Source organism: Mixophyes fleayi, chromosome 3 (genome assembly GCF_038048845.1).
Source record: "Mixophyes fleayi isolate aMixFle1 chromosome 3, aMixFle1.hap1, whole genome shotgun sequence".
NCBI lineage: Eukaryota > Metazoa > Chordata > Amphibia > Anura > Limnodynastidae > Mixophyes > Mixophyes fleayi.
Genome location: NC_134404.1, coordinates 299,165,546 through 299,188,576, shown reverse-complemented (window position 1 = coordinate 299,188,576; position 23,031 = coordinate 299,165,546). Strand labels below are relative to the sequence as shown.

The following is a 23,031-nucleotide window of genomic DNA, read 5'->3' as shown; positions in this document are numbered from 1 at the left end:
CCATGTTTCCTTCAACACATGCAGCTATTACATCTTTAGCCTATTTCTCCCGACTCTCCCTTTCAGTTTTTCTCCCTTTAACAGCCTATGCAATATTAATATTTTATATAAAAATACTCTGGTTTTCTTCGTCATCCATTTCAAAAATTGTTTTTAATTAGAGATGTATTGAGGATATGCATCTTCTAAAATTAAAAATGAAGATAAACGTTTATTCAGTAATCTTTGGTTATGACGGGACAAGGGTCTTAAAGTTGCCACTCCAGAGGTCCAGTTCATCCATTATCTAGAATTCCATCAAGGGGGGGATCTCGAAAAGCCTCAGCACTTTCACTACAGCGTTAGTGAACTCTTAGAGGGACCAGTACTATGCTGACCATCGGGTAAACTGGCTATTATAACAGGGACCCCCCATGCTGCTGGTTTAACAGCTATAGTGATAATCCGCACTTGTTACAGAACCTGTCTAACCACTGACTTACAAAGTTGTCAAATTGTTTTCTTATCTTGATCTACTGATTTTTCGAGTACTCATTTAATAAGCCATCACAGGAGCAGTTTACTACAATGCACTGTAAGATACAGCACATTATCTTCAGTTACCTCTGCACCAGCTTTCACAATGTCCCCAATGAGCCTGGGGCTTTCAAATTGAATGTACTGTTCTATGAAGTATTACAAAAACCAAGTTGAGCATAATGGATATCAAGACACTTCCAGCACTAAGGTCACCTTCTATTATATAACCATCATGGTCATTTTGTTTTTGATTTTCTCACCAACGATACTAATTTTCTTCTGCACAATGGTATAAACACTAAACTCTTAACAAAACAAATGAGACATAATAGGGGAGTATTTGTTTTTATTTGTGTGTTTGATACAGTGGTAGTATTACATACAAAAATAGTTTGCATTCATTGCTTATTACAAAACAGTGCATTTAACAATACAGCAGTTGTATAACCTAGTAAATCTGCATAAACCAATGGATGCTTTGTAAAACAAAGTGACTGAATAAAGCACTAGTAAGAAATAAAAATGTATAAAGGCTAGACATTAAATTCCTGAGGCAAGTGGTGAAGAACAGGTTTCAGAGGGGCTCAACCACCCAACTGAGCACTGAGTTTTATTCTGTTCTGCACCAATAAAAAATTTACATGAAATTATTGGTTTCTGTATGCCTTTGTGGACAGCTTTGTCATCTAATTATAATGTTGCCTTGGGGGTTTATTTGTACCAGTGACCAGGCATTTCCAAGGTCACACTCCATTACCACAGGACTCAAGCTTTCCACCCTGGAGGACAAGCAGCAGTAATGGTAGTCCATGCCTGATGTATAACAGGAGGTGCAGAGATGAGTTGTAATAACCACCTTTGAAGTTTATTTCAATTTCTGAGAGTGGCAGAATTATAGAACTGTAGTGGGATACAATTCTAGGTGAACTACTCTGATAAATTAAGGGAAATAAGAGATAGACCCAACTATAAATTTGAAAATAAATGTTAATTTACGTTATGTCTCCACAGGAGACAATATCAGTATCTAGTTTTTCAGATCATAACGAAAAACATAAATCTGCATTGAAAGCTGGACGCTTCATGAAGCCTGAGAAAAACAAGGCTCTGTATTTATTTGCCAAGTCCAGGAAAAATAGCTTCCCTAGACAAGTGAGGTAAGGTAAAGCAATACATTTTGTAATATCAACTAGGAATGCAGCAACAGGTGGACAAAATGTCATACAAAAGAAGCACATGGTCTAATTACCAAATAAGACCAATAATTTTTTTCCCCATTTTTAAATATATTCAACTTTTCAAAACACATTGATTGAAATGAGACAGAGAGAGAGAGACACACAGAGCGCGCACGATAGAGACAGACAAATCTTTGCAGGATCTAATTACTAATCCCAACAAGATATATTCTATTTTTTTTTCTTTTTTAAATATTTTACAAAAACAGACATTCTAAAAGAGTGTATAAAATTGTATATAGAATATAATGGCAGTAGAGATTATTTTTGGAGCTTGGGATATGAAGTGAATTACACCCAGAATATTCTGCAACAGTTTTAAGTTTACACAATTCATGATTCATACATACGGTACAGCTTTCTAAACATACATGCAGTGAACACACATTTTGGGAGCTGCTCAGTTATTGCTTTACACCTTATCTGATGACGTTACCGGTTAAGAGTTAGTCTGATAGAATTTTTAATGACCCGAATATTACTGGTTGGCACAGGAGAAGATGCATCTGGCAGCTCTTTACTGGGTAGCCTCTATAAACAGATTAAAACACCAGGTGGATATTAAAAACATTAAAAAGGATTGTATAAATAAAATTAAAAAAACATTTTACACAATAGTAACTGAAAGTGCACCATTATCCAAAATACAAAGATGTGAACACAGAATTATAAAATGCATTTACATTTAAGATGGCAAGCTAAGGTGTTCCTTGAAAATGAAGCTCAATATATAGCTCCGCGTAAATCTAGGTGCACCCGTAAGTTACCTTGTAATGATTCACAGGAACTTCACCAATGTGAATATACAGATTTCATGGATAGTACCTGTGATCTAGAGCGGTCAATAGTAGGAATTGGCATAGCTTCCCCTTCACTTATTCTTTCCTGCAAAGGAGGATGATATAATGGTCAAAGAGGACACACAGGATAACATGTGTTACATGACAAGTGATCTACAGTTATTTGGAATGCTATGTAACTTGGATCATTTGTGGAACTATGTTGGTTAAGTATGTTTTACCCAAATTCCTCATCTTATGGAATTGTTTTATTAGTGGTTCTCTGTGACTAAGAGGGTAGGTTTATGTGTAATTATCAAAATTAAACTTTTTAGATGAAAAAATCCAATATGCAATACATTATTTGCAACAAAAAAATAAATATATATAAAAAATATCTGCCCAACTTACCACAGTTTGTATAGTCTCAATTTCAGGCTTTACAAAGGCCGACTCAGACATTCCTAGGAGCTAGAGAAAAAAAGAATAGCTCATCAGCTAAAATTATACAGAATCTTTTTGACTACTACATAGCCTGTAATCAAATATTGAGACATAAGAATTTGGCCTATCCCAATCAGATTCATAAAAATTAACTTTAGTATATATTAATATTTTTATTAAAATAAAGTGATTACTGAGGTTAAAGCCTTTTGTCAAAAGCAGACAAGGAACATAGTCCAAAACATCCTTCACCTTTACACATGTACCACTCATCAACTGATCCCAAAACACCTTCATAAGCCCTTTTAGAACCCAATTTACCCCAAGAATGCCTCATACCTTGCACTTGCAATAATATACCCCATAGCAGCATTTAATAAGATCTGTAGCCAGGAGTGAGGCTCTGCGGAACATAAAGCATAAGTGCTGGGAAGCCATGACATAAAACAAAGAAAAGGACCAGGCCACTTGTGGCCCATCACTATCCTAAAGGATGCTCCATAATATAGGTAGTAAAGTCCCAAGACAACTTGTATGCCATTACATACAACTGGACAACAACAAAATGCCTTCTGTGTTACCATTGTGCAAAACTAGGAAAATAAAATATCTGCATGTAGCAGATTCATTCTCTGATGAAGGCTAAGACCAGAAAGGCAAAAATAGTGGCAGTGTACAGAGCAAATAACCATCTCCTCATCATTAATTGGTGCCATGTTTGACCTCTGGTAAGTGATCAGAAATCTGGAGGGAAAAAAAAAAAACCTTACCAGAAGAACACTTCCATTTAATAATCTAAAAGGGGCTGTATAGTAGCTACAACACGCCAAGAGAAATATATTATTGTGAGCATAAGAAACAAGCAGAGGAAGTAGTGCCAAATAGTTACACATTAATAAGTGTCAACCTTAATGACAATAACCTGGACATGTACCTGTACACTAGTCTGTCAAGATTACAGTTCGAGGTGCAATGCTTACTGAATAGGCGAAGCGTTTCAAAGATCAGACCTTTCTCATAAAGTCTGAAACATGTCGCTTGACCATGAGCCTATTCAGGTTTGCCTGATCTCTATGCTATTGGGAACAGCCTACAGAGGTTCCACTGTTCTTATCACCATTTATATGCAAATTTAAATAGAAAAAAACCTTCTTGATCCATCTGCAGTTTCCTTGTTCATATAGGCATGTATACAGGTTTAGTGCTGGAATAAATTGGCTTCATGTGTGCTAGCATTTTGGACCAGCATCTACATGGTGGCATCAGAGGTTATTAGGTTATACCACTGTTACAAAGTTATTCACAGCTAGGAGGCAAAACATTCTGCACAAGTAACTTATATACTCTTTTCAATTTCATAACAACTGCAAGGGGAGATAAATTACAGGATACATTATCTAGGTGTAGAGATGTTAATAGACATAGGGGTATTAAGCATAGCTTACTTAAGGATTGACGCTACATGGTTGCCTAGGAGACTGCTCGTAGTGTAGACTGGCAATTTGTGCGCACCACAGTGAGGCTGCCGAGACATAAGGGCTTTAAGAGACAGTAGTCTGCATCTGTTTTAGTTCTATCAACAAGAGGCTATAGACTGTTTTCTGATGGGTTATATTTATCACACAAACGTAGGATATCAACAGCCTGTAATATCTATGACAGGACAGTCTCGCATGTAACTATGGTAAGTGACCTGTTCTGTAATGGCAGGGTTCAATGTAATGCCCAGACATTTATCAGTTGGCAACAGTTAGATTACAGATGAAACACTAGACCCCCTGCACTACTGAATGGGCATCTAATTTTTTTTTAGCTTTACTAAAATAAAGCAGACATCACCAATACCATTTTTGTGTGTGTGACAGGTGAAGACAGAAGAACCTGCTTTAGATAGATATATTTGCAATAAATATTCCCTGGAAAGTAATATATAGGCACTATATAAATAACTCATAATAAAAAAGTAAGTAGAAAGTGAAAACTGGAATTAGAAGCAGAACACATTACCAAAATGATCTCATTTTATATGGAAGATTACAAATCCCAGCTGGCATGTAAACTAACACACTGACAAGTAATATTAAAGAGCAGTCAAACCTTTTCAGAATCCTTTATTCGCTTTGGAGACGTTTCTAGGCTTGGGGGATGAGCCCTTTTAGCCGCAGCACTCTTAGGGCTGACATTCCCCAACCCATTGTGGTCATGCTCCTGGGAGAGGTTAGATGGCGATACAAGATGTGGAATAACATTAAGTCCTACAACAGTTGGGATGGTGTAGCCAGATTGTATCAGCTGTTTCACTGCCATGACAGCATCAGAATCTAAAGAGAAAAAAAAATATATATATTATCGTAAAATCCCTTTCTCCCCTAGAGTTCATTGTGACAGCACCATAAGGTAATAGGAATAGGGTTCCTCAGCGTTATGGGGGAGGCATCTTCCCAAAGGGCAACTTCAACACAAGGATTTGAGAGCTTCACCTTGGGAATTCAAACTCCAAAATGAATGGTTTGGCTTTAAGACAGAGAGAGACCCGAAGACCCCTCATCAGTCCAAGAGACTTACATTGGTTGAGGAAATATGCCATCTCAGGAAGAAAACTGCCCATGTAAAACTAGGGTTGAGGACAGCCACCAGCTGAGAGCCTGTTTCATTGCCTAAGGACTAAGGGTCAATCAAAAGTAAGCTGGGAATTGCCCTCATTGCGAGATTGGCTTGCTGGAAATTTCGACTTTGTAACTGGGTGTATGATTAATTGATGGCTAGTATTTTAATGAAAAGGCTGACTGGAACTACCCCACATGTGGAGGTCAGATCTATACCTTCAGAATGGCCAGCTTGTTCAACATTGCAGCAGGCTTTCCCTTTTTGCGAACTCCATCGGAGATGGAATGGGGGAATGGTCTTAATATATAATCCGACCAACAAGAGTGTTGTGCAGAGTAATTTTCAGATTGAGTACACAGATCCCAGTGGGTCAACTAAGTAAAGCAATCACTGATTCCCCGATAAACCTTTGAAAAGTGTTGCCCACCATGAAGTACTTTGACACAAGATCTGCCTGCTTGTAAGGATCTTTAACACATGTACTTCTAGTCAGAACGGCTTTAGGAGCACACAACAAAAGCCCCTCTTTAGCTTATGTGCTTAAACTGTAGTTTTGCCTAATGTAAAAGCAAAAACAGGTTTCAAGAAGAGCCTGCTGTTGAGAATATGTACACAACCATGACCATAGGAATGGTGATATGATTGCAGAGATGCGTACTAAGAGTTAATGAAAGTGGTCTTTAATGAACTTGGATAAGAGACCCTTTGGAAATGGGTTAGAAGTATACAGTTTAGTGGTATATCCATTACAGAATCTGGGTAGCCTCTGAAGCTTTACACCATCCAAAAGGCCTCTTCCACAACACTAAGAAGCTGCTATCCTTTTACTGCATGGTACTGCATCCACAATTAAAACAATGATAAAAGTACAGTATGACTTCAATATCTGCGAAATACTACATGAGTACAAAAAAACAAGTTTACATAAGGACAAACACACAACTTAAACACTTAATTTTAAAAGACACCAGGTTACAGGGCATATAAAGTTAAATAAATTGTAAATTAAAATCAATGCAGCATATACTATGCGGTGTAGAATTATATAGCTGCAGCCTAAAAGTTGTGTACAGCGTATATTGCATTAGGGTTCTATTGTTTGTAAATGTTAATGGCAGCACATGTAGAGTATTCTGCAGCTAAAGACCTTGACCAATCATGGCTAATAAAGACACATGCAGACAAGGTAACACCACTAAATGGAGCTCTGAAAATCTTTAATATACCTAATGAGATAAAGAAACCTCAGACACTGAGTCAATTAGGGTGAAATTAAACTTAATGGATTTATGAAGTGCAGAGTAATGTTATTTGAGAATTACATAGCCCAATTATGGAATTCTCAAATAATGCCACTTTTTGCTCTCATTGTTCCCACTTTTATAAAGTCAATTGCTACATTTTTTTTTAAATGCCCAAGAGACATGATAACACTAGACAGACCCATGTTTATTTATCTTACTACCAATTATGAAATTATACTTGCTTCAAGTCTGAAAAGATAAATATATTCACAAATAAAATATCCTATTTATAAGGAATTTGTAAGTGCTCACTTGATCCAATCACAGGAATGGACTGTCCTTGAGTAGTTTCAGAAGGCACAACAGCATTCATTGGTTTTTGGATTGAAGGGAACACATTTGCTGGATGATTCTCCGTTATAGGCTTCCTAAGAAAGAGAATAAAGTAAATGGGTTAGATGTAAAACAGTGCAAGCAGCTCTTCTGTATGTTATGAAGCCATTAGAAAGTAGATTAAAAAAGGGAAGGCGGTTCCTCTGACCTGTGCACATCTGGTAAAATAGGGCTATTCGATCTAGACTTTTTGTGACAAGAAGTAGGAGACTGAAAAGGTGTCCCGGTGTCTGTATCTCTGGAGCTGTCCAGACAGTTGCCATCTAAAGACGATCGTTTGGATAAGAGACCTGAAGACGATCTGTTGATATCTGGCACACTTTGCTACAAAAGAGATTTTACAGTTTTTATTAGGAAATTTCAAATGAGTGTTGACTAACCTTGATAGATCACAAAACAAAATTACCTTCTTCCTCTTCTGTAGAACTTCTGGAGGAAGGTACTGGTGGAGCTGTTTCTTCCTTACATGTGTTGCTTCAATCTTCATCCCCTTTTTCAGCATATTTATGTTATTGGCCTGTCTATAAACTGCAAAAAAAAAAAAATATATAAAAAAATAAAACCAAAACTAACAATTATTCTTCTAGACAAGATTCTCACAATGCACCAATAGGGCCTGGAGTAAAAGATGACAAAGGCAAAAGAACCAACCTGTATCTGTGAATAACTGTATATCTTGTGTTAAATCAATGTTGACACTTTCAGCATTCTCCACTTTCTTAAATATTATTCCAAGAAGCCACATAGACATATACTCATTACTGGGGGACAGAAAAAATAACAAAAAACAAAATCAGTGTCTGAGATGCAACTAGAATAGTACACAACTGAAATCAACCCCACTACATTTCTAAATGGATCTGGGACTATTAGAAGAGACCACCATAAAACATTAAAAAAAAAAAAAAAGGAAGTAACCACCTACAATAAATTGCCACTTCTAGAATTCCAACTACTATACAGGCAAACACACCCACCCTAAAAAAACTCTGCATGATACAACACATGAATTATTATAGAATGTATACACTTAGTGGCCACTTTATTAGATACACCTGCCCATTATGCAAATATCTAATCAGCCAATGTGGCTGCAGCTCAATGCATGAAAGCATGCAGACATGTTCAGAAGATTCAGTTCAGGGGGGGGGGGGGGGGCGGCGCTGAAATGGGATCCTAGTGACTGCCCGCTAACTATTGTTTGTGCCAGATGGAGTGGTTTGAGTATGTCAGACAGCTGATCTCTTTGGATTTTCACACTCGGTCACTAGTTTACAGAGAATAATGCGCAGAATAAGCATCCAGTGATCAGCAGTTCTGTGTTGCAAAAACTCCATGTTAATGGCAGAGGTCAGACAGATTCCAGCTGACAGGAAGGAGACCATAACCCAAGTAACCATGCGTTACAACAGTGATATGCAGAAGAGCATCTTGCATAGCGCGTTGAACCTTGTAGTGGATGGGTTACAGCAGTAGAAGTCCCCCTAGGTCTTTCCACTATTATCATCCAAAATACTTCCAGCAGTATATGCGCAATATGTCCACATGGACCAGAATCTCTACAGAACGGTTTCAGCATCTTGTTGAATACACGCCATGAAGAATTCAAGCTGTTTCAGGGCAGAGGGGGATCCTAAGCAATACTAGAAAATTGTACATAAGTGGCCACTGAGTGTAGGTTAAACAAAAACAACAGATTTGGAAGCCAAGCTTTTTCTTTCATAAAAAGTTCAACTCCCCTAATAGGTAAATGCTTCCAACCATCAGTTCAGGAACTTACTCTGTACAGTGATCCCGACTCCCAGGAAAAGACTGAGGGTTTACATGGGCGAGTGTGATGAACTCATTTCTCTCCAAATTTCCAACAAGTACACGAATTTTGGATTCAACCAAACCAACCCTGCAGAGAAGAGCAAATATTTTTCACACATCTTATGTACAATTTTAAACCTTAGTACGTCATGCTTTGCAGGATACAATATTCCAGCAATATCAAAAGTTACACAGCCATAATAAAACTAGTGCAAAATAAAGTTTGTTCATTTACTGTAAAGACAAACATCTAGGTGATAAAGTTGCAAGCTTACATGCATAAGAACATAACTTTGTTATAACAAAAACGCCTTAATAGCAAATGGAATTATGGATCACAACACAGCACATAAAGAATTTTTGACCTAAAAGGATGTTTCTGGATCAATAAGAAGCTGTAGATGCTGCAAGTAACATTAATTATGATATCCAAGATCAGTCTGGCTAAAAATCCAAACAAACCAATAACGGATGTATATTATAACTGGTAGAAACATTGCTGAAGTTGTGTAGCCAAGAAGATGCAGCAAGAACAAGAGTTCAACCTGAAATCTCAAAAGACATTTACCATTCCAGCTGATGCTCTTCTGTGGATGCACTGGCAGTCAAGACAATATAATGCCTAAAGTGAAGAAAATTTAGAAACCATTACACAATGTTAATGTAAGTGCGATTCTAAAACACAAACACTTTATTACATCCTTTATCTTTCTATAGTAGCAAGGGAAAGAATTAAAAAGCCACAAAGGCTTCCCAATTATTGCAACTATTGATGCAATAAAGGTTTTCCGAGATACCAAGCTGCCTGTATTACGCTTATACACTATGAACACTGTATTCCTAAGGAACACTTGCTCTCAGGTTAAAAATGGGAAATCTCATCAGCAGGGGTTAGAAGTTGCACTACTTTCTTGGCATAGATTTGTAGAGGGTGAGTCAATCACATCTAAACAATAGGCACAGCACTGTGCACTCCCTCCAACATTATACATGCAAGGAAGTTGCATAGAGCAGCATGTGATTGAGACATGTGACAGCTCTGGGATAACCAGCTATGCACAAATTAGTGTATATTTAAATTTGAAAATATGAGAGGGCTGTAAATGGATTTCTTTCACTTTAAAGATGGACACTCATGTTTCAAGGTCACTCTTTTTGCCAGTCCTAAATGACTCCATGTAAACTAGATCTCAAGGAGCTGCTTTTACAATAAGACCCAATTTACATACAGCAGGTAGTACTACAGCATACACACCCAACACAGGCCTATCCTGCACTGCCCTCTGGTGGGCAATGAGAATCATCACAGGATGGCTTCTTCACACCAGCAGCACCACATAGCATTCACTCTGAACTGTGTGCTATACTCAGAAACACAACGAGAATGTTCCTTGTACCCTCTCTGGGTCGCACAATGTCTGTAGTTGTATGTTTAAGCACCCTCCATTTTAATTCAGTGTCTCGCTGGCAATTATTTGCGATAATTAACTTACTTGTACTTCTGGAAAAAGTTTAGTGGTTCAAAGAGTTTAGCCCAGTCTGCTTTGCCTATAAGAATTTCATCAGTGATAGCCAGGCCTTTGGAGAGAACAAAAAACATTTTAATTTAAGCAAACGTCCATTTATCTGTTACGGTAGAGACGGATAAGATAATGAGTTTAGTCAGTGAATGTAGGACTCAGTAAGGATGTACAAGCAACTAAACAGTGTCAGCAGTAATTTGGAGCATTGGCTACCTACTCTATCCAGTTATTTTCTATATATGTCATTCTAACAAATGCTAAAAATAACTTAAGCACAATTTGAAGACATAACAACCCAAAGTAGATTTACTTCTTTAACAGTTTACACCAACTTTAAAATGAGAATGCATTCCAACATCTATACCAATCAGTCATACCTTGCCTAAACTCTTCCACCATAATTGTTCGGGTTGAGGTTGATGCATTGTAAGTAGAGTTCTGCTGAGGATATGCTGGGGTGATTATAGGCATTAGGTGATACCGATCAGCTGGATTTACCTGAAGAGAAAGAATGCAGAATTTATAGAAAGAAAAATAAGCTCTTGAATGATTTCAAACCTAAAGAGGTAAATCTGTTAGACACTGATTCGGTCTGTCCACACGTGTTACATACTCTGGGATCCCAAACTGGTAAATTCAGATTGCTTTCTTCTGGTTGTTTCAGCAACACCGGGTTAGGCCATTCCCTGTCAGAGTAAAAATATGTTCGGAATAGTCAATCAACAGGACATTTTCGTGGTAGAGCATTTAACAGTCTGTCTGTAAATCTTGCAATGATATAGTGTATAATATTTATAAATATCAATGGAGACCTTAATACTTACCACTTTGAAAAAACAAGGAAAAACTTATGCACAAGAGTAGAGGCAATTGCATTTGGGTACAACTGGCATGTCCTTGCTACCAACATTGCCCATGAAACACCGCCGAGAAATCCCAACATGTTTGAATAAATGCCACGTCCTAAAAAAATAAAAAAACAATGATATAAAACTTCAGATTACAAAGAAACCAAAATGACAGCAAAGATATACTGGCAAATCTTAAATGTAGCCTGCTACATATTTTGTTGGGAGCAAAACTAAATCATAGAAGGGCAACAGCGGCACCTACAGGTTGAACAAAATACAAAAGTCTGCATTTCCTTAAGATCCCAATCTAGCAGAGTTGGTCTAAGGTTGTTATTTTGATTTATTGCTAGGATTTAATTACTTAAATAAGTAAATTAAGAGCAATGTTTTCTTTAATACCTGGGTTTGTGCACAGAAACTCAGTGAGCAAGTTTCCTACAGGACCTTCGGCTAACTGAATTTGCCCCCAGAAAGGTAATACTTCATTCAGGGAATAGTATATATTTGCAGCAGACCCATCCAGGTTATGCTTTTATTTTATCATTACCTTGAGCACTATGTGGTAAGAACAATCCATACATGAGAAGAGCTGTGAGGTATAGGAGGTGGTCAGCCTGGAAAGGAGGGTCATGCCATCAGTACCGCACCTTCCATGATACCTTAACAGCTCCCCGCTATGCAGGCTGGAGAAACAGCCCAGAAGAGCACATCAGGCACTTTGAATCAAATACTCTCTACCGCAGTTAGCTTTTACAAGCTCCTTATGGCTCAGGGTACTATATAGTAAACCAATGAAGCCACAAAAATCTCTTATAGGTCTTCTACCATAAAGATTAATTATCCCAATGATTCAAGGCTATCCAGATGGGCTCTCCATGCAGTTAATGTAGCTTCAATCAACAGACATAAACCTCTAAATATTTATACCCACGCCACCATTCCTCCTGAGGGGGCAAGTTTCTAACATGTTAAGCTAGAGGGTAATGTGACAGCTACAAGCAATTTACATCCAGCCTTTGTGCACAAATCCCTGATCAATGCCATACATTCGCGATCGCTTACAGCATTTTGTCATGGGGAATAGGACAGCATAAGACAACTCAGACCAGAGGTTCAAATGAGAGTCAATAAAGACAGATAAATTACTTGTTTTAATGAAAAAGTGAAATCCGCTTTCCTGTGCAGCAGAGATGTGCAAGTGCCAACACTAGGTACATATTCTAAGTGTTTGGACAATTAGTGCTTACTGTTACAGGGGTCAGCATTATGAACTGGTATTAATAAAACTGTCCAATCAGCATGTCCCAGTCTCTGGGGCACATCACACCAGGCATTTCCTATGGGAGAAAATGCAGCTCTGGCTGCAGTAGTAGCGACAACAGTTTACAACACTTCATGCTATGCTTGGAAGCACCAAAAGTGCTGGGGGAACTGGACACATTCAGTGGGGAACTGGACACATTCAGTGGGGAACTGGACACATTCAGTGGGGAACTGGACACATTCAGTGGGGAACAGGCTTATGGTACCATTATTTTTGTGGTAACACAAATTGTTGGGTAATCACTGCCAATTTGAAGCTCGCAATCCTTTAATTATAAGTGCCGACTGCTAACTTTTGGTAAATATGATCAGGCCGGATTGACACATGAAATGTGTCATGTATTTCATTTGTTTTTTTCTAACCACCTCCACATGCTGTATGTACACTAAACCTAACAAAAAAAAAACAAACATACATCTTTATACAAGTCATGACCAGCAAACTACTACTCAAACTTAGATAATCACTTAACTATTTTAACAGAATTCCTACTGCCGCATCATTAGGATTTTACAAACTCACAATTACTGATTAAAATCTCTATACTTACTCTTGGCCCACAGTTTTATGGCTCTCAGGGTTAATCTGAAATTTTCTTTATCTGGTACTAAATGCAAAATTTCATCTGTAACTCTGCAACCTGGAAAGAGATGACATGCATTTGTTTACAACAGGGTTCTTGCTATGAACCAACAGGGGGACAATACCTGGTTTTATACTTCAGCATCATTTGTGAAGAATCCCAGACAGTATATTAGTGTTCATTTACTTGTCCTTACAAATTCAAAGCATACCGTATGCTTGCAATGTTTGGACTTACCATTTAAGCTTCTTATACACCTTATGTCTAAGCTTCTCAATCGTGAATCATCACGCAAGTCCAAGTCATCAGGAATACACTGCATGGGCAATCTAGCAAAAACCAAATCAATCTACAGAGACAGAAAAAAAACTCTCATAGATAAGTATATTCATCACAAGACCACCACAAGTACCAAATACAATATAAGTAAAGATAGTGCCCAACAAACGTGTATCTGAGAAAAGCAAAGCAAGTCACTTAGAAATTTTGTCTAGATATGGTGCATATAAGTTATCCAGTTGAACACTATGAACATTTCAAAATACAATAGAAGTCACAGCATGTGGTAAAAGCTTTAACTTTATTCTGTTACACTAAAATTAAAAATACTAACACAGGGGAACATACCTCAATATTCAGGAATTCGAACTTTATAACAGGCACAAAAGCATCCTCGACTGCCTGACAAAATAAAAAAAATAAACAGAACAAAGCTTTAATACAATTCAACCATTTCCATACAAAAAAAATGGAATTAGCAATTAAATAGTAATTCACCCTTGGTGAAATGGACAATAGTTGCTGTAGTAATTTAGCAAGCGCTTGGGTCTTGGCACAGCAATGATTCTCAGCTTAGCTCAGGATATAGTACATGGTTACAAAACACCTGGATGCCAAAACACAGCATTCACCTACCCGAACATTTCTTATTCCATCCTGAAGCTTCAGCTTCTCAACAAAAGACTGAAAAAAATCTGACCGTTCAACATGCCTGGGAGCAACACAGAGAGAATCAATATCAGCTCCTAAAAATATAAAATAGACAATGATTCAATTAATTATCCAGGACATTAGCAGCTACAGAGAACCCAATTTAAACATGAATGCCGACAAACCTTTAGTATGAACTCCAAGCCTGTAGGAACCAAACGTGAAGATTTTGCCTCCAGCTGCCGATATAAGGGTTGGTGGCAGGTTCTGAAAAAGACATTTTGTTACAAACGAATAATCACTGTTTTACTGTTATGCCGAAGTGCTGCTGTAGAAGTGTTTGGAGCTCCCTGTAGGCTTCTATAAGGCGTTTAACAAGGATATATGGCTATATGGACTGAAAAGAACCAAGTCTTCTGAAGATCTAACACAAGTTGTATGTTACTGTAATGCTAGTAGCCTCAGTAGTGGGTATTGTGACACCAGAAACAATGGTGTCATTCCCATTATATGCATTTATTAGTGTTAAGACACTACTACATTGCATGTAATGTGGTAATAAGATGGAACTCCGCCTAGCAGACAGACATGGGACATGAGGGGATCACTAGTGACTAAGCTCAGGTTTTCAGATGGTCACTCCTACATAAGAATAGGAAGCATGTGTAGCATTGAGATTACCAAGCAATCATATGCACCATTAACATTGTTTTACATACCTTACATTCCCCAAGTTCAGCAATCCATTCTTTGACCAAGTTATTTAGTTTACCCAAGACAAACATCCTAAAAATACGAGGAAGAAAAAGAAAGGATGTAAAGAATGTCATGGCTGCATATCAAGGACATTACAGGTGTGGACAATGGTACATTAATGAAAGAGGAGACCAAGATACGGCCCTTATAACATATAGGCAGCCAGTAAAGCTCACAATTAAGAACAAAAAAAAATAAAAATAAAATCATAAAATATTTGTTATACTCAAAAAAAAAAATGAGAATCTATATGGAACTCACTAACCCATCAGTAGGTCAGGCCTGTAAACCCAGATAGCAGCAGTTCTGCTACCTGTATAAACTAAGCATGAATAGTTTGTTTCAGGATTGGACAAATCAAGAAACAAGTTGCTTTTCAGCCAACTGAAAATGTGTACGATGCAGAACAGAAAAGATGGGTATCGTGATCAAAGCTGTGTATGACAAGCATTTTTGTGTCTGGAATTAATTATTTTTGAAAGCAATGAAAACATACACAATCTATTATTGCATTTATACACCATCTAGCCATCCATATTGGAGCTTGTGAAACAAATGACTATTGTAAACACATTTACCCATTGTTTAACAGCACCCCTACCAAGGAAAGGATATGAATGTAAACACTTATTACATAAAAGTAATGGAAAACACCTGTTTGAAAGCAACATTGCAAAATAAATGGATAATGTACAGTACATAAAGATAAGGCAAAGTAGGATTCTTTTATTTAGTTATCAAATAACCGTTAACAAGGTCAGCTGAACAAGGAACAAGGAAATATAATACCTAAACTTAAACTGCTAACCTCTAAATGTATCGAAAAGCTTAAAAAATGCTCTTGATTAATTTTTATTTTAATATTCTTTCCTGTTAGGTTTGTAAAAAAAACAAGAAAAAAAAATACAAAACAGTATAAAACATTTCCTTTGGAAAGAGAGCTCTATTATGCTTTTTGAGGGCTAATATTTGACTGTGGTTCTATCTGTCATTTATTTTTCTCTAGGAGAAGAAGTACCTGTGACCAAGCTCCCCATCATCTTCAAATACTCCAAAAGGCCTCAGTGCTTCAATCAGCTTCTGGGTATAGATGTGGTCGTTTTCTTTGGGACCAGCCAAACTGATTGGGGAGGTGATGCCATAATGTTTATGAGGCTGGACCTCCAGATGGCCATTCCTGCTGTAACAAAGAGGTGGCAATAAGAATAAAGGCTTAAACTGTTAGGGTAAAATGACAAAACCTCATATCTTTATATATTACATTCTTTGTAAAATTCTGAATTGCATTTAGAGCCCTTTGCTAATGTACCCCAACACTATAAACACAGATACTTTCAAAATTTAAGGTACACGAAGAACAATATTTCTGTGGTTGAATTTAAAATGCAACATGTGTTAAAACTGACTTATTTTAGGGTGTTGAATAAAAAAAATAAAAAAATACAACTTTCCCATGACTCTGCTGAGTTACTTTCATGCAACCTCAGAAACATGCTAAAAATGATAATAATAAAACAATGGCGCAACTATGTCACAATCTTGAAAGATATTTTGAAACAGTTGATACCATTTCCTCATAGATGATAAGTTTTATCAGGCCTGGGTGTGTTAGAACTGTAAGACATCTTTGAAATTGATTACGTTTACCAATTTGCTTAAAGGCAGAGCATACAATTACCATATTAGGTATAATACACTGAGAAATTGCTCAATTGGAGAAGATATTCTAAAATGAGACAGGCCACCAAGATCTACATATATTTTCATTACTGTTCAACAGAGCCTGCTGTGAATACTATAACCAATGTAAACCGTATGTAGCAAATTTATTCCAAAGCATTGAGCACATTGAGTGCACACAAGAGATTTTATGGTAAAAATAATGTGACTGATGGAGTATGTCTATACCTTGCAAACAATCCTAAAGACTATTTTTGCAAATAAGTCACATTCTGATGGAAGAGTGGAAAGGAAACCATCAGAAATGTTGATGCAAAGCCCATTTCCCAGAGAACCTGCATGAATGTGATCAAAGGTATAAGTGACCCTCACATGCTGAGTGCAACAACTATACCTGCTTGCCATCTGGAAAGAGGTAACGCACTTGTGATAGAAACCCAAATAATCCAGGCTGCTCTGGGTGCGGCAAGAAAATTGTTTTTGGAAAACACAAACAAACATGTAATGGGTGTATATCTCACCTCCCATACAATCTACACACTTCTAAAACAATTAATCTTCTTAACTAGGTGTAACGGTATTGTACAGCAGTATAACAAAGCAAAGGTACCGCTCCTTAAGCTGGGCTACAAAATTCACACTTCCATAAAAATGTAAATGAGTAGTCAACAGTGGTGATGGGACAAGAGTTGAATTTTTAAAATCGTTAATCACAGGTTAAATTTAAAAAAATAGAGCCATTGTTCAACCATCAGTCTGGCTATTTATATATACATAAAGAAACAATAGGTGAGACACAATCATATTGTAATTCAAATAATTGTATGGTGTAGAAATAAAATATACAATTGAGAGTGCACTGAAGAAAGGGTTGGACCCAGAAATGCAGGTCACTATCTCATCTGATACAGTGTGAATTTATATATATCCCCCACCCCCCCAGCAAAATACAATTATTGGAATTGCAACTGAAGTGTACTCCGCCCTCCAGTGTATTTTTTTGTATGTGTACATTTCTTGCTATGTGTTTACAAAACCCTCAGACCCATCAGGCTAAGCATCAATTTACTCTATTTAAATAATAAGTGTTACTCAAAGTTGCACATTGGCTCCACAACATTACGGCTACTTACAGATTCCAGCTCTGGAAGCCTGCTTAATAATCCCATTAATAGACTACTTTCACTGGCTGCTATAGGTTTGGGCACATGATCACATAAAATAAGGCCCATTAGTTTCGGTCAAGTCAAAGAGAACAAACTTTTAGCTGGTACATCTTACAGACTAAAGCTGTAACCTAGCAGCCAATTGGGTCCTTTAACATCACATTGGGCTAAAAATCGACACTAACATACTACTAGAAAATCCAGATGCCAATCTCTGTGGCTGCTAGAATGATACCACCCATGGCACCGTAAGAATGCCCACTGGGCATAAATTCAAACATTTCCTCAAATATATTTGAGAACAAATGCAAACTCATGAACATAAAACATGCATGGAACTCCTAGGTACCAAAATGAGGAAACAAATAATTTCACATTAAACAAAAGTAATTCGGAGATTAATACAATACTCATACTACCATAATAGAAGACTAATCGTAAAAAGAACGGCAGCACCAATAAAAAAAGTCTATTAAATGAATATTCATATAAATATCAATGGATAACATCATGCTATAAACAAATAAATATCTATCTCTCTCTCTATCCACATACATAATGTGTAATCACAAATCCAAATCACAACCATGCATCCAAACATACAAATTACTATGATGAATCAAAAATGACAAACTAGCTAAAAGCACAAAACAAGAACTCCTGATAATTATATCAATGCTGCACATAATTGTTGCACATTGTTAAAGAAAAAACAGCTGTGCATGTAATAGTCAATCATAACCACTGACAGTCCATACAAAGCTCATTGGGATTGTTAAAAATAAGAGTAAACAATCTTTAAAAGTCATCAAAAAGTGGATAAAACTTAAGAGTAAAAGGAACATGAATGAAGAGCAAATATAAAATCCAGCTACACACAAACTAACATTTTTAAACTGTTACTTGTTCACTTAACAATAGTGGCAGTTCTCAAAAAAAAAAAAAAAGATTCACTCAGGCCCATCTTGTTTCACTATCTAAACTAATTAAACCAATAAAGCTAGTATGACACACTTATCTAATTGCACATTAACCCTACATTTAAAGTGAAAAATTGTTTTTTTAAAAAAATAAATAACTAGAGAAAAACCAAGTGTGAGCAGGCCCCTTGGGCCCAAACTCAAAGATTTCATCCTCTATTTGTGAAATAAATTGCACACTTTTAACATAAAACTTGCATTGAACTCCTAGGTACCATAATCAACTAAATCCATCTTTAAAAATTCTACGAAACCAATTCCACCATGAAGGCTCATTCGACCATAATAAAGGACTAGCTTATCATAGAGGTTGGGATCACAGCCACGACTGGAGGATATACTAATTTCAAGCCATAAACATTACAGCCAAACAAACTCGCAGATGAGAAGAATAGCAGGTCTGGTGGGGGCAAGTGAGGATATACTTTACAGCCCTGGTAAAATCATTCCCTGGGACCATCTAAAGTAATATAACTAGTACCATGGGTGAAAGGGTCCACCAATAGTTAACGGGACACTTGAGAAGGAAAATGAAGATCACCATTAAAATACCCTGAACTATCCCAGCCCACAGGGGCCAGATGTGGACAAAGAACAGAGCCTATAGTCCCCCAACCACCCACGTACTCCGGGCTTCCTGTACTTACATGAACATCTCTCTCATGTCTCCAGAGCTGGTCTGAGCCCCGAGCCTCCAGCGTTACTGCGAGTTCCGAGCACACTCAGGAAACCAGCAGCCGAGCGGTTATCTAGTCCCCTAAGTCACCACCGCCCAGGTATTTACTATCCACTATTCTCCAATACGCAGCCGGCCGCCCGCTGAGCTTTATTTATAACAATACACAACACCTAACATGGCGACCGACGACAATCCAATCGCCGACTGCTCCCAAATCCTCCCAACATGCCCTGCGTTCGGCTATAGAGTAGACACGTAACCAAACAAGCCTAGGTCGAGTTTCTGGAGCCACCAGCTCCCTCTACCGGCACTATATTGTGCGTAAGGGACGGATTTATTTATTTATTTATTTTTTAGCAAATCTGTTGATAAAATGTTTCCATTTCCAACTTTGCAGCTGTATGTACAAAACTATTGTAAAATGTTTATCGTTTTTTTTTTAACTCACGGGCCAGTGACTACGGTTCTGCAGGATAAGACATTTTGTAGTTATTATACAACAGGAAACAAATCAGGATAGCAACTTTCTGATGTTGGAATCAGGTAGAGCAATGGTGGCTCAGGGTCAATGCAAACCACAATCAATTGAAAGTATAACATAGTCCTCAAAACTACAGGTTCAGCCAACATCTTTTTATAATGCAATTAACTATGTAGTTCCCAGTCATTAAGGGGCCATTGTAAGTTTGATGGTGAAAATTTCAGATCATTAGTTGCAGTTATGCAAATAGTTTTGAAAAGAAGATAAGTTGTTTACTGAGGAAGTAATAAACGCTTACATTTTATATCCATAAGGTGCTAAAGAGATATCTTCATATTCAAGAAGAGTGTTGCAGCCTAGATTTTTTTAAAAAATGTGTTTGCTCCAGAATAAATAAAATATATCATCTTCAGGAAAGAAAAAAAAGCATTGATCTCAGACCACCAGTTGCATATCAATCACTACAAATAAAGTGTTGGTGAGCACATGTGATCAGACAGTCTAAGGAGTTTAGAATTGCCAGCTGATATCATGCATAGATTCAAGGGAGTTAAAAGCAATTCTGCTGATATTTCTCCATTTTCAAGACCAAGGGCTAGGTTTACTAAACTGCGGGTTTGCAAAAGTGGAAATGTTACCTATAATAACCAATCAGATTCTATTTATCATTTATTCAGTACATTCTACAAAATGACAGCTAAAATCTGATTGGTTGCTATAGGCAACATCTCCACTTTTTCAAACCCGCAGTTTAGTAAATATACCTCCAAATGTCCAAGCAGGCACAAAAAAACAGAGAATGGAAAGTGAATATAGAAGTGTTTTGATTTGACCTCTCCGGTGGGGTACACCATAATTAGATCTCATAGCGTCAACATACAATGTGAAAGCTCCAAGATTTCAGACACTATCAACACATTCAAATCCATGGAGATTTAACAGCATATCTATATCCACATTTTGCTCTAATACCCAGAGACGATCAGAGAGGACACAACCTGGGTAATAATACTACTACTACTGTAGCTGAGGAGGACTTGGTTCCCTCTATTAGTTAGAATGACAGAGGAGGTAATCTTCAGACTTTCCCCACTCCTCCACTTTATAAGTAATGGTCCAGTGTCTCACCCCAATCCTTGCAACTTGGCTTTGAGATTTTGGATGTTAAAAAAATTATTTTGTTGGATAGAGGCTTCTACTCGCATGTGTTAAATAAACTCCCGGTGGCAAGAATGTCATCTATGTCAAATGCTTATTATAAAATCTGGAAAAGTTACGATCCTGGTGTGACTCTTCAGAGGAGGTTGAAAAAGGTCTAAGCTCATGTACATTAAATGTACACGTGTTTGCTCTATCTGCCTTACCTAGCAAAATCTTATCTTTGACAAAAAATTCTATGGTAATTTGTTTCTTAAAAGTCCTAACCACTTAGCATGGTGGCTAAGTGGTTAGCACTTCTGCCTCACAGCGCTGAGGTCATGAGTTCAATTCCGGACCATGGCCTTATCTGTGTGGAAAAATTGACCCTAGTTTCTCTCTGTCTGTGTGTGTGCTAGGGAATTTAGACTGTAAGCTCCAATGGGGCAGGGACTGATGTGAATGAGTTCTCTCTACAGCACTGCGGAATCAGTGGCGCTATATAAATAAATGGTGATGATGATGATGATGAAGCTTCTCCCATGGGATCTTAGCTTGGTTCTACAAGCCTTTCACCACAGCCTTTTGAACCTCTGCAGTATAATACATTACAACAACTTTAAAGCAGCTTACATGGAAAACTGTATAATTAGTGGCCATGACCTCAGCATTAACAATCAGTAAAATATAAGCACTCAGATTATCAAAACCTCAGTTCAGATTTGTCCAGGATCTGGTTACTCTTAGGCCTGATGAAGACCTTTTTACCTAAAGCCACCGTCTCCTTTCATCTAAATCAGGAGATAGTACTGCCTTCAGTGCTCTATATATGGTGGTATAACATACCACCACTTCTCCTGCTGCCTTCATTGTAAAGCTATCAAATATCATTCACTTACATTTTCCATACCGCCACTTCTAAATGTCCACTCCAACCACTGCTATGTTATGCATACATTCATAAATTACCGCTATAGTTAAATGGATAACCAGCTACATGGACTGAACCTATGCTCATACTGCAATATCTGAACTTCAGAACATCTTGACTCCATTTACCAGGGCAGTATCCTACCCACTATGTGAGCGGTCTCAGCCAGAGCCCCTCTGGAAAAGTTGTTCAAGGCAGCTATGTGGTCTTTTCTATTTATTAAACATTACAAGTTGACCTTGATACTTACACTGGACATAAAGTTCAATTTCAGCCTGTAAGCCTTAATTAAGAGCAGTGTGATTCAATGTTAACCGTTTCTTTTGCTGTTCTGACCTTATTTTGTTCCTCATACAGCTAGGGTAGCTCCAATTGGTGTAGACTCCCCTAGGAACGTCCATTGATAGGGAAAATCTATTATAACTTTCCATAATTTTCTTTTCATCTATCAGAACCTGCCAGTGAGCATTGTTTATATGGCAGGAGTCAAATCAGGATAGCAACTTCTGATATTGTGGAATCTGGTAAAGCAACAGTGGCTCAGTCCATGGAATATATGATGGCTCTGATTACTGAAAAGATGTTCTCTTCCATTCAAGTTCAGGATCTATAAGTATTTAAAGTGAGGCTGCCCAATCCGTGATCAGAATCCTTTTTTTTTTTAGAAAACCTTAGATCACTATAAATGATCAATCTTCTCTATCTACAACACCATTATAAATATAATGGATTGCACAGCCCCAATTTAAATACTAGGGACATTCTTCACTTCCCGTCCACCTTGAAAATGAGTACATGCTAGTTAAAATGCGTAAGTGAGACAATGGGATGTGCAGAATCCTACAGGAATATATTGACATCTAACAGAAGATAAGCGATACTTTGCATCCTGGGAGCCTGTAGATTTATTTTTACGCAATCTGAATATGTTAACTCTGGTAAGAAGAACTAGATGTATGTTTTTGTGGGCTAAT

At 37.4% G+C, this 23,031-nt stretch overlaps 1 protein-coding gene across 3 annotated transcripts; it reads right to left on the bottom strand.

The window, feature by feature from the left end:
- Positions 1–850: 850 nt before the first annotated feature.
- PAPOLG (poly(A) polymerase gamma) lies at positions 851–19,734 on the bottom strand. 3 transcript variants are annotated; one of them, XM_075203856.1, is made up of 22 exons: positions 19,477–19,734; positions 16,022–16,183; positions 14,967–15,033; positions 14,433–14,514; positions 14,233–14,342; positions 13,945–13,998; positions 13,555–13,666; positions 13,285–13,374; positions 11,384–11,522; positions 11,173–11,245; positions 10,937–11,057; positions 10,530–10,614; positions 9,605–9,658; positions 9,005–9,124; positions 7,876–7,985; positions 7,631–7,752; positions 7,373–7,548; positions 7,144–7,259; positions 5,078–5,301; positions 2,948–3,007; positions 2,583–2,642; positions 851–2,288 (listed from the first exon to the last, which is right to left on the bottom strand). In XM_075203856.1, exons 1-22 carry the CDS (start codon positions 19,491–19,493, stop codon positions 2,190–2,192), a joined length of 2,253 nt encoding a protein of 750 aa, XP_075059957.1. In that variant the 5' UTR covers positions 19,494–19,734; the 3' UTR covers positions 851–2,189. The 3 variants fall into 3 exon arrangements, with proteins under 3 accessions (XP_075059957.1, XP_075059958.1, XP_075059959.1); XM_075203857.1 differs by having other exon boundaries at positions 16,022–16,180; XM_075203858.1 differs by having other exon boundaries at positions 2,204–2,288; positions 2,525–2,642.
- Positions 19,735–23,031: the final 3,297 nt, after the last annotated feature.